This window comes from Trachurus trachurus (genome assembly GCF_905171665.1).
Source record: "Trachurus trachurus genome assembly, chromosome: 12".
Taxonomy (NCBI): domain Eukaryota; kingdom Metazoa; phylum Chordata; class Actinopteri; order Carangiformes; family Carangidae; genus Trachurus; species Trachurus trachurus.
Genome location: NC_139908.1, coordinates 22,757,871 through 22,770,332, shown reverse-complemented (window position 1 = coordinate 22,770,332; position 12,462 = coordinate 22,757,871). Strand labels below are relative to the sequence as shown.

General features: G+C 44.1%; 1 protein-coding gene across 5 annotated transcripts in view; it reads right to left on the bottom strand.

Annotated features, from left to right (window-relative positions):
• grin1a (glutamate receptor, ionotropic, N-methyl D-aspartate 1a) overlaps positions 1-12,462 on the bottom strand; it is a gene marked incomplete at both ends in the record, with an annotated part of 36,680 nt that overhangs the window by 5,878 nt on the left and 18,340 nt on the right. For all 5 annotated transcript variants that reach the window (XM_083983183.1, XM_083983184.1, XM_083983186.1 and 2 more), the window contains 11 exons: positions 3,413-3,558; positions 3,963-4,072; positions 4,393-4,554; positions 5,135-5,292; positions 5,889-6,037; positions 7,213-7,325; positions 7,704-7,822; positions 8,225-8,389; positions 9,927-10,054; positions 10,377-10,512; positions 10,939-11,025. In XM_083983183.1, the coding sequence (XP_083839309.1) occupies positions 3,413-3,558; positions 3,963-4,072; positions 4,393-4,554; positions 5,135-5,292; positions 5,889-6,037; positions 7,213-7,325; positions 7,704-7,822; positions 8,225-8,389; positions 9,927-10,054; positions 10,377-10,512; positions 10,939-11,025 (1,473 nt within the window). The remainder of the gene's footprint in view (positions 1-3,412; positions 3,559-3,962; positions 4,073-4,392; positions 4,555-5,134; positions 5,293-5,888; positions 6,038-7,212; positions 7,326-7,703; positions 7,823-8,224; positions 8,390-9,926; positions 10,055-10,376; positions 10,513-10,938; positions 11,026-12,462) is intronic.

The following is a 12,462-nucleotide window of genomic DNA, read 5'->3' as shown; positions in this document are numbered from 1 at the left end:
TGCAGAGTTGAACATATCCTAATATAAATCTGTATGATGTAAATTTATAAAATACATGTCAGTTAGAGGCATTAAGAGCAAACTGCACAACAAGCAGAAGCCTATTCAGTTTGTATCAGAGTCCAGCTTCAATTTTTTTTAGCATCAATGTTATAAGGCAACATACAAAAGTCATAGTCCATTGTACACTCAAAATTTTAAATTCTAAATGTTCACCACTTCAGTTCAGACATGGTATCCATAATCCCTAATATCACTGGTTTCATATACTAACAGCTGCACAGCTTAAAACCCCTTTACTTATTCAAACATGACAGGACCAGTACAGAGAAAGCGAACAGGCTCTCACAGGATCACAGAAAGTAGTTTTCTTATTTCCATATATTTTTAATAAAGAACTGTGGCTGAAGAGGTTTGCAGTGTTTTAATGTGACACCTTAAAATGATTCCTGTGATAAGCTTTGTAAAACAGTGGAATCGTGTGCGTACCTCTCTGTTAGCACGACTAGATTCACTTCAGACATTAGCCACGTTGGAACTGTTACAGAAATATTCACTCCACCCAGTCAGACAGTGTCATGACCTTTACAATGTGCTTTAGCTGATTTTCTGGAAACTTTACAACAGCAGAAAGAAACAATAAAGAACTGTGCTGAGGTTTGTTTAGCAAACAGTTAGCTACACACACACACAGCAGATATAGTGCAACAACAGCACCTGTTGTGTTTCTTTCAATGTGATAAATGTAAGTCCAATTGTCCACCAACAGGGACAGTTCAAATATCTGGCCCTCGCTGCTAAATATGACGTAGCCTATTGGGGTAGATCCCAGCTTTGTCTTTTTGCCTTCTGTGCTGGACAGCTTTTTTTGCTAAACTAACTGCTAATGCTGAGGATTACCATACAACCATAATAATAATGAATATAGATTATAAATTTAGATCATAAAGATTAAATCAGAATATAAAGCAGCTTCATTACTAAACCCAAATATAAATACTTCCTCTACATCTCTGTGGCTACAGATCCTGAATATAAAGCTAGTCTGTCTTCGGCATGCAGTTCTGTCAGTGCATGCGCCTTCATTTCCTATGGTAGTTAATAAACTCATATTTTGAGGACTTTGCAGCATGTCAAGATAAAGTCAGCCTGCAGAAGATGAGGGGTGTAACCATGTGAACAGATTTTGTTTAGTCAGAAGTGCACGTTCTCTGAGATTGCATCCTTGTGTTGAAAGGCATTGTGGGTGCACGTTACTGCACGGTGCTTTGCATAATACACCAACCTGCAGTGTTAGCACATTATACATACAAACACATGTGCAAGCGGTCAGGAATGATGCCAACGATGAGACTCCAAGTCTCAGTGCTCGCTGCACTAAGGAAGGAGGAGGCCACATAAACTGTTATTTTCCATTGTGTTGACTTTGTGCGCTACCCAGCCGTGGTGTTGTCGTTTTTAATTTGTGAAAATGAGATCAAATCAGTGCACCCAAACAGTATGAATAATATCCTGAATAATATTCACGCCGAACAGAGCAGTTCATGTTAGCTCAACTACGTGGGCTCTCTCCGTGCTGCATGCATGAGACCCCGTTACGGCAGTGAACGCTGTGTGTGCGTCCGTTTTTTTTTTTGTAGCTCTAGGGCCCACGGTGATGGTCGATGAGCGAGATGAGCATGCATGAGCTGTCTTTGTTCAGCGGTGCAGAGAGATCAACATGATCGTTTTTGATACGGATGTGAAACGCGCTGGTCTACGGGCAGTTTAGTGTGTCCCTCTCCTTTCTCAGTGATGCCCCCCACCCCCACCCACCCACTGCCCTGCATGCATTCTCCTGCTGTACGCACCTAGAGAACGTACATCCACATGAGGACACTCAGGACAGTTACATACAGTAGTCAGGTCGATGGCAGAAGGACACTGATTTGCTGACAGGCACTTGTGATTTTATACCTTCCTCCAGCCCTGCTGTCTCTATTCAGCGGAGGCCAGACACTGAGTTTTGGTTCAAGGCTTTACAGAGAGGCAGCAGACTGGGCTGCCACGGACTCACTGTGTGTGATTGGCCGTCAGATGTTGAGCCCTGCGAGCTAGCCAATCAGGAAGTGACACCATATAAAGGGTAAAGGGGGAGGAGGGGGTCTCTCCTATGCTCCAACGCTTCACAGCCACATTTGTTTGCACTGGAGGACGGGAGGGCAAATCATGTTCTTCATCATCCAAGTGGAGGACTGTATCACTTGATTGAAGCTAAAAAGGGTCAGTTCACACAAATTAAAAAAATTAAAAAAATCTTTAATTGTGGAATCCTCACTGTGCAGATGGATTTGAACCATAAATAAAACTCAAATTTGTTGGTTGTGTAGCAGAAGTTAAAACCTCCCAGCACATGAATCCATCTGCGTGACTAGATACCACAAGAAGGAGAGGAAATATTATGTGCTTTTGAAATTTGGGAGAACTGACCTTTTAAACTGATGCCTGTTGAGGCGGCCACTGTGTTTGCACAACGCCTCTGGCATGCAAGTTTTACACTGTCATTTGGTGTCTGCATTATGGACACTACAGTGGATAAGGAGACTACAGTGTGCACTGTAGCATGACGCTTTGCAGTTGACGCCGACAATACACGGAGAGTCACTGCTGTGTGATCGTGCCAGGGCATTGATTTTACTCTTCATGCTCTATTTGTACGGCTGGCCCCTGGCTGCCTGTCGGTAGAGTGAGGCCGATCAGCGCTGACGCAATCAAAGCGCATCAGTGATCGCTGTTGTTATTGTTTTCACGATGCTTCTGGCGTGGATGTTTTGTTTATGTTTTTCTGTCCACATCATCTGACCTTATGAAGCGTAATATACGAGCAGCTTAGAACTATCGGTTCATGCCATGGACATGGAAGGTGGAAGTTTTTAATCCGGTTGTCCGTGGTGTTAGAGGATTACAACGCTAATTCTGGTATTTGTTACTCTGAGAGCGAGAGGTGGTATATGGGAGTGGAAATGGCCCTGCTAATTAATTCATTACATACTAATGAGGGGGTCCCGGCCATGGCTTGGCTTCCTGAGGCCTCCTTAGTGTCCTGCAGGCACACACACACACACACACACACACACACAAGAGACACGGGCGCCGTTGGCCTCTCGGCGACTCTTACTACCTACAGGACGGCCCCTTACAGAACATTTACACATCAGAGATCACGCTTTCTCATATGGCGATCAGCCGGTCTGATAAGTGATAACCACTGGTGAAAATTACAGTAAGAACTCCCAGAGGGGCAGAGAGGCAGAAATCTACCCCACATGAAGGGGTCTTTGCTGCCTCTCTTGCCCCCCCCCCCCCCTCCCCATCCCTTCCACCCCATCCCTTCCACCCTGGGTGTGAGCGGCCGGAGGTGGATCGTTCCTACCTGCAGGTTCTTCCTCCAAACATTGACGGCCGCAAAGGCCAGCTGCATCTGCTTCCTGCGGGCGTCTTTATGTCGCTTATAGGCGATTTCGATGAAGATGAGGAAGATTCCTGCTGCTATGCCTCCAGCCACCAGCATGAAGACCCCTTTTGGAAAGGGACAGACGAAGACAAAACAGAGCAGAGAGATGTGATGTGGTTCTGCGACTCCTTCCTCCATGCTCCCACTGAGCATGAATGCATGGTGTTTGCTCGTCATGCCCAGTGGTTGCCCCCCCCCCCCATTCCCTCCCTCCCTCCCTTTTCAACCCGTTCCTACTGACGACGACGGCCGCAAAATCAAACCACACAGTAGTAATAGAAGACCACAACCGCACAAAGCCACAGCACAAGATAACTGTACGGCACAACTTCCACAGAGCAACCCACGCCGACACTAAATACAACGATTTTTGTAAAGGTATTGGACAAAAAAGGGCTACAGTACCTTACCACTGCAGTTTTTGTCCAATCACTTTTTTAACGCTTTCTCTACGCCATTAGGACCATACCTGCCATGTTTTCAAAGGTGAGTGTGGCTGGGGCATTGCTCCGTGAGTCACACTCCTGGTATCTCACCCAGGTTTTATCTAGGTCTTCCATGAAGCCGTTCTCATGAGAACTGCAGGGGGTTGGGGGTGGTGGGGAGAGAGGTGACAAAGTTAATACACTGCCACAGTGACGGAGCATTCGAGCCGCTCACTCCCAGATAGCAACACAAATGAGACACACGGGACAGGTGCAGAGACAGACAGACAGACAGACATACACTTGACAGAGACAGACAGAGAGGCCAGGGGAGGGGAGATACAGAGAGAGAAGATGTGACATAAGGCAATGTGTTGGGTGGCTATAACTGGTCAAAACGTGACCGTGAAATCATATTGATAAGAAACAAAAAAAAAAAGTCATACGAGTAATGCAGCTTCGGCTGGGACAGACCTGAGAATGGCCAGGGACACATTCTGTTTCCAGGGGCTGTCCTTGCGCATGCCTATGCCAAAGCCCGAACGGAAAAACAGCTCTCCCGTGGTCACCAGGTCGCACTTCTGCGAGGCTTCAAACTCCAGCACCGCAGAGTCCCAGATGAAAGCATGCAGCTTGCTGTGGGGCAGGGGGGAGGGAGGAGGAGGAGGAGGAGGAAGGAGGAAGGAGGAAGGGAGGAGGAGGAGGAGGAGGGGGGGAAGGAGGGGGTTACGGTGCAACAGTACAATGATTTACATACACATTTACGGCTCCCACCCTTCTCTCTCTCTCTCGCACACCAGATCGTTGCGTGTCATTCAGCGTTTACCAGCAATCTCTACCGTTGCTTATGGCCCAAATGAAATCCAATGCCAGATGGGTGAGGGCGCGTCCCCCAATTGGATTCCACCCCATCTCAAAGATGTTCGTCTGGGTAAAACCTGAAAAAGGGTGCTCTTCCACTCAATGTTAGCTACAGCCTCACACTGGTGTCAGTAATGACACGTCCACACCTGCTCCTGTCCCTGGAACCTCTCGGGCGATGGGCCTGGACCAGACGGAGCGCCGCAGTAAGTCCCGCCGCGTCCGCCTGGTCCCGGAAGGTCCATGTCCCCTCCCCTGAAGCTGACTGGACTGTCCCTGGGTTTCTGTGTGCCTTATAGGTTTCGAGCAGCCGGCCGACATGTGCTCTGGTCGGCCCGGCCTGGCCGAGACTCACTTGTCACGCACGGCCTGGATGGCCTCGGCGGCACTCTCATAGTTGTGCTTCTCCATGTGGCGGTACATGGTGCTAAGCTCCACCTGCCGCCGGAAGTAGATGTCCACAGAGCTCTGCTTCACTGTGGCGTAGATGAACTTGTCTGATGGGTTTCTCAGCTGCACGGAGAGACATTGACAAAGACAGTGTGACCACAACTGATCGCCTCCATTTTTGAGATGACATGGTGGTAGGGATGTCACGATTATAGATTTTCTTGGTGCGGTTATTGTCAGAGAAATAATCACGATTATTATGCATTAATTAATTTCACAACACTATGAATGTGTAAAATCAAATACCGTCAAAATATAATTACATTACTCATTGTTTACACAAAATAGGTATCTATTAATATATGACCAATTCTTAATCCCCAGGGGAAATATTTGAAATATTCAGGTCATGAATTGTTATCTATACTAAATGTTTGCGTTTATTTTAATCGTTTTTTGTTTTGTTTTGCTTTTTTTTAAAATTAAAAATGACACACTAACATTTAAATTCCTACCAATTCAATGTTACATTAGGAAAATGGACCGGTACCTGTGCATTTACCTTTAGTTTTGCGCACATCTGCCGATATGGTTCCAACATCATCTTTTTGTGAAAGTAACGCTATTAAGGGATCTTTACGATTAATTAATTGTGACGTTTGTAATCGTGACATCCCTACATGGTGGAGTCGCCCCCCGCTGTACTGTACTGTACCCACCCTTGGGTCATTGATGCCGGTGATGCGCTCCTCAGGCCGGTCCAACACCAGGAAGGCAGCCAGGTTGGCAGTGTAAGAGGCCACAATGATCATGGCAAATCCAGCCCACACCATGCCCAGGATTCTCGCTGAGAAGCTGCGCGGCGCACCTGTGTGGTGAGTTCAAGTTGTAAAACCTTTCAGTATTTTCCTCTGCCGGCCAGTCAAGATTCAGGAAATATGGTCACAATCGCCGTGTCCTGAGTTACAGCTTTGGATAATGGACAAAAGCTTTTTAGAAGAACATAATGATGTCACAGTGTATTTGACCATTCACCATTTGGATATAAATTGTCTTCACTTCATTTTATCTTTATGTTGGAGTTAAATTGTGTCATAATTAGTGTATAATTAGTGTATGAATTTGTGAGTTGTGGCCAAAACACATTGTGTGAGGTCACAGTGACCTCAACCTTTGACCACACTTCATCCTTGCATCTAAAATGGTGTTTGAGCCAAATTAGTTTAATTACCGATTAAGAATCATTGGCTGTGGGGCGGCATTTAGCTCACTTGGTAGAGCTGTTGAGGCTACAGTCCTCACTGCAGGCGGCCCCGGTTCGAATCCCGCATCGGACAGCCCTTTCCTGCATGTCATTCCCCCTCTCTGTCTCCCCATTTCCTGTCTCTCTCTCCACTGTGCTATCAATTAAAGGCAATAAAAAGCCCCAAAAATATAAGATAAAAATAAAAGAATTATTGGATGTATCAGCTTTCTCCATAAAGGGTTGACAACTCTAGAGCAAATTAACGACTGAATTTAATTACTGACATAAAATCCTTAAAAGCTGGCTAAAAGCAAACCACAGCTGTAGCCATTTTTAGCAAATACTACTCTACTACTCTAAATTCCTTCTTTTTTTTTTTTTTTTGGTATGTCATTGTATTTCCGTATTTGTAGTGGTTATGTGAGAATAAAAGCTGCAAAACTAAAGAAATGACCAAAAATATAACCCACTAAAAATATCGGAAATGAAAAGAAAACACTAGAGGACAAATGAGGCAATGAAAGGCAACAGGTACGGGCTGTTTAAAGACGAGCCGCATCAAAGCCTGTCATTACAAAATGTGATTTGAAAGGAATTCATTTGTCATCCGCAAAGAATAACTCAACAATCAGACAGCACCTGGAGCCACAACCAACCTTGATGTTGGTCTTTTTACAACTGCAAAGCTGTGTAAAGATCAAAGTACTCGACATCATTGTGTGTTCTGGGGAAAAGGAGCATTTACTGCTCAGTGCGTGCTGATTTGCGGTGATTTTGTCTCACTGGGTGTGTCTCACCTTCTCCGATTCCAGAGTTCAGCAACACTCCCCAGGAGAACCACATAGCAGATGATAAGGTGAGGGCATCTTCTTCTTCTTCTTCGCTGTTTACTTTAAATCTTCCAAACGGGCTAGAGTGGAGAAATCGGGAGGGTTGTGGGAGATAAAATGAGAAATGGCTGAGAAAACCTTGCAGAGGGGCGCGAAAAAAAAGATCCCTGGCGACCCCCGGGGCAGGGAAGGGAACTGAACGAGAGCAAAGCAAAGCAAGAGGGAGACAAAGTCCACAGTAAAGAAAACAGACAAAGACGGTGGCACGGGGACAGAGCGGTGGGATGGTAGGAGCCAATCTTCCCCTCTGTCTGCCTCCGTGTCCACACCCAGGGAAGATCTGCAGCGCTCGGGGGGGGAGAGTTATGTACAAACACACTTCCAGTCAGTCATGAACGGACAAAAACACACACTCACACATGGGCACAAACAAACACACAGACAGGTCCCCCTTGTACCTGAACCGGTCTAGTAGGTAAAGCATCACCGCCACCACATGCACCGATAGACCCACCAGCAGCCACAGTGTGCTTTGGAACGGCTGCATGAACGAGTCCAGTGTACTGCGAGGAATTTCCTGAAAACACACAGCGCAGTCGGTTATTGGTCGACAACGAACAACTTCAATCACCTTATGGCTGCACATTATATACAAACACTTAAAAAAAACACTAGTCTATGGTAAAAACTGTGCAAAAACAATGGAATGGTCCTTTAAAGAGGAAACAATGCAAAAGAAACACAATACAGAATTGATTCACATCCCACTCAGTGACTATTCTCAGATGATGAACCATATTGCATGCATTGTTGTGTTGCCTTGTAGCTATGACAAACTGCCACCAACATTAGGGTTGAATAATAAGGAGAGAGTCTGTATTTGTGAGAATATGGTGTAAAACAGCATCTTGGCTGTGTTTTATTTGTGATACAGCAGCAGAAGTGATGAAAAGTGTCCCAAGACGAAGAGGCTACTTACCTTTTTAACCAGGATGGTGAGACCTTGATATTTAAACGGCTTGGAGAACTCGATATACTGGGCTCGCTCGTTGTTTATAGTCAGCGGGGCAACAATCATGTCAGCCAGGCCCCCCAGGAGCTCTCCCATCATGCCATTCCACTCTTTCTTGTTACTGTTGTTCACCTGGAGTCCCAGAAGACAGGTGTTAACATGAGCATCAGCTATCAACCCGCTGTCTTTTAGACAACCGCTATCCTTAAAGTTTCCAGGCTTTAAGGATTTGGGTTAAGCCTGGCGGGGCTAGGTGTGCTCCACATCTTTGAAACTGTCTCCGTCTTACGTAAGACAGAGCTGGAGTTGATATTTGCTGTAGTTTAGAAAGATCATGCACTAAAGGAAACCAAAAAACTGCATGTTTTTAGAGGTCATTCTGTTCTTTTTGTCCATCTTTCCTTTTGTGTCCAATTTCTGTGGGTGTTCATTTTATATTGAATTGTCAGAATTATGTTATCTTTGGTTAATAAGGGGCAACGTCAGCAGGTCAAACTTGACTGCGTTACAAAGACATAAAGCTAAAGGTGCCTGAGGGACAGTCTAGGCTCTATCAATTCATTAAGGTGTTCTATTGGAGCAACACAAGGTTAGGTTAAGTATAGTTGTGACATTGTCCTTTTAGATGGTGACTATATGTCCTGTTTCACCAAACCACCTAGCAAAGGGTTGATAAAACTGAAGTTTGCCCTGTTATGACAGGATTTGTTCTTGGGTCTAGGTGATTTTTGGTAAGTAAATGATTTGTGTGCGTTTTCTCATTTTCATAAATACCAAAAATAGAAATACAAAGTGTGGTCAGGACGGTGTGATGGAAAGATGATATTCACAAATTGGAAAAGAAATTGAAAGAAATAGCAAAAGGCAAAGTGACACATTGTCAAGAACTGTGTCACTTCGTCCATAGTCCATAGTTAGAATTCAAGAAAGGACAGAAAAGTGGAGTCTAAAAGCCTCTGAGACTATGAATCAATTTGTTAACCAAAACAGGAAAGTGACCTTTTTGTACCAATGACCACAGCAGCTGGTGGCCAATAAATTAGAGTGTGATTGTTTAGTCGTGATACACAGAGGCAGAGCGTGCTGCAGGGTGTATTAAATGTCATGTTGTACATTAGTTGAAGCTTTTTAAAGGCACACTTTTTATGTTATCCATCTCCCATCTTACTTAGAGCCTATTTACATGACAAGTAAGTCATATTTTCACTTTGGACTGGTGCCTGCTTGGCAACCAGTTATCTGGGTTAAATTGGTAAACAAAGCAAAACCTTTAATTTAATGTTTTTCCAGGTTCACAATCAGTAACTTGATGTATAAGTAAGTCAAGATACTGCTATATTTTTTACTGTGCCAAGGGAGCACTCGCATATTTTATCTGGTAAGTTTTCAACTGTGTTTTATGTGATGTTATCGTCATTTCATATAGGAAACCTAATTACAATACTGAGCCATGGTGATTGCTGCTCGCCTAATCCTTTAGTGTAGACGTTCAAATACTGACACTAGATCAGTGATGAAAGGCAAATTTACCCTCTGGACGTCTGACGTCCATGTATCTCTGCTCTATGACTTTGTCAGTGAGATCAAAAGTGTTAGTGGAGTCGAATAAACTGATGACAAACATAAAAGGGTTGTGTTATATAAGTGTGACTGTTAACGTAACACTAACCCGCTCCTGAGTTCCAAATTTCCCGTCAGCCACCAGGTGCACCTCGTAGGTGAAGTTCATGGTCATGGCCAGCTTGATCAGGAGATCGACGCAGAATCCGTAACAGCACTGGGGAACGATTGGGCGACCTGTAACAAAACCAGCAAAGTTTGCAAGTTACAATCACTCCAGAGGAAACATAGCGGTGCTTGTCTTTTTAATCCAGAGGCGGCGCACGTAGACTGAACAAGGGAACGTGACACATTGCACTGCAGACGACCACACACAGTCACACGGCACACACAGCATACAAACGAAGCATGTCCCAGCAGTCACTCACTCTGAATGGCACACTCAGATACATGCATACATATATAGATACCTACTGCATATATATGTATGCATCTCCAGTGGGTGTTTGGCGAGTGCAGTAAAAGCACAGTGATAATATAAACGTCCCTGATGTGTTACCTGGGATGGTCTCATTGGGCCCAGTGCAGATAACCTTTTTAATAAAGACTCCATTTAATGTCATTTCCTCCTTGCATGTTCCATCCGGCATAGTTGGTTTCACATACACAAATGGCTCCTGGTGTATCGTCACTATCTACAACAGATGGGACAGAAAGCTGTTTATCACATAGTTAGAGCTGGACCAGATCGATCCCGGGGGACTCCAGAGTGCCCCAGCCAGAGGGACACAAATACTTGGAAAATTCCCAGCAGAATCACAAATGCCCATGTACAAAACTCCCAGATGCTCATGGACAGCACGAGGACAAACAGATGGATGTAAAAATAACTGACAAGGATACAGATGAGAGGTTCTTTGCGGGCCCACGAGAAATTTGGAAGGGACACGAGTCATAGCCAATACATCACTGCTGCCTTTATGGAGACGGATGGATCAAGTTTACTCTCTGAGAAACAAACGTTAACGCACTGTCCAACATGAGTACATCAGCTCAGGTCCCGTACTCCATCTGTGTAGACATGAATGTCACATTACAGCAGCCAAGTGAAGGCACGCTACCTTTAGTCGAGTGGACATCTGGAAGCCCTGCGGTTTCTCCGTCTCTCCTCCGGGCCAGATGATCTTCCGCTGATTGTTCATTACCACCTGCGGGGACGCCACACGCATGTAAAGCATTATAGGTGAGTGCTGACAGAAGGCATGCTGCTGATGAGGCTCCAACACTGTGTGTGGGCAACACTAATGAGTCAGCTTTAAATAACACACAGCTCAGCGGTTCTTTCATTTATTGCACTGACCTCTGGCTTATGTATCATACCTGAGGGCTCGGGGAACTTATTATTATCACACCTATCACCACGAAAACTGAAGTGCTGGTCCTCAAGGGCCTCTCTGATGCATTTAATAACCGCCATTAGACAGAGACTGAACATAATTTGACAAAAAAAAATGTTAACAAAAGGTCCACTAACTAACCTCTTCCACTGCAGATGGAGGCTATTTTTAGAGCCAATAATGAACGTTATTGCTCAGATTATCTCAAGCATACCGGTTTCTAATGAATGCACCATTAGTTATTGCAATCTATGGCCATATGTAACACACTGTGTAGAGACAGGCAGCTCAAAGCTGTTATTCCTTTCTGCTTTTGCTAGATAGCCTGTGCTCTTTGTTAGTTAACAGCTGTTCTCACCAGTTTCATGAATGTTTCATGTTTTGCCTTTAAAAGATAGAGTTAAAATACCCTTGAAGCCACACATCGTCACACTGCTGCAGTGACTATATACTGGAAAGTACCATGGCTAGATGGCTAGCTATATATATATATACACTGTATATATAAATATATAATGTATATATATATACATATAATATACATACATACATATGTATAGTTTTGCTTCAATACATACAGTATGTATGTATTGAAGCCAAACAAGAGGTAACATTGGTGTTTCTTTCCAGCACCAGAGACAGCTCATGGTGAGAAAGGTTTTATTCTGAGTTCTTACTCTTAGAAGTAAAGGTGCTAATTTTAACATAAGCTAGGTAGCGTTAGCAAAACAAACTTCACTTCCTTCCACTGATGAAGAGCTACATTCACAAGTAAATCTGTTGTTGTAGAGCCAAACCCAGAACATCGTTGATGTGTAACTCATTGCATTCATTGTTGCTGTGTAATAGCAATTACAATCTTCATTGTATCGTGAAAAATGATTGTATTTTGTAAAATGATAACATAAATAAATAGATTGTGTTAAATGTTTTGTCTTTTTTTTATTTTATACTGATGCTTATGAAGCAGTGTGATTCCCATATAGGCTTACATGCATCTCCATTTTGCCTTATAGAGTTGAATATATCCAGCAGAAATAAATCCTCAGCAAAATCATATTTAAAAAGACAGCACAGTTATTTTTATGCTTAAAGGGTAACTGAAGACCTCCTGAAAATTGCTGACCTTTAACTTCTGACCAGACATGCTGACCATGACCAGAGGTAAAAAATGTTTGGTGTTATGTTGCTCTAACTCTCCACTTTCTCTCCATGTCTCAACTCTCTCCACTTTCTCTTGCCTTCTTG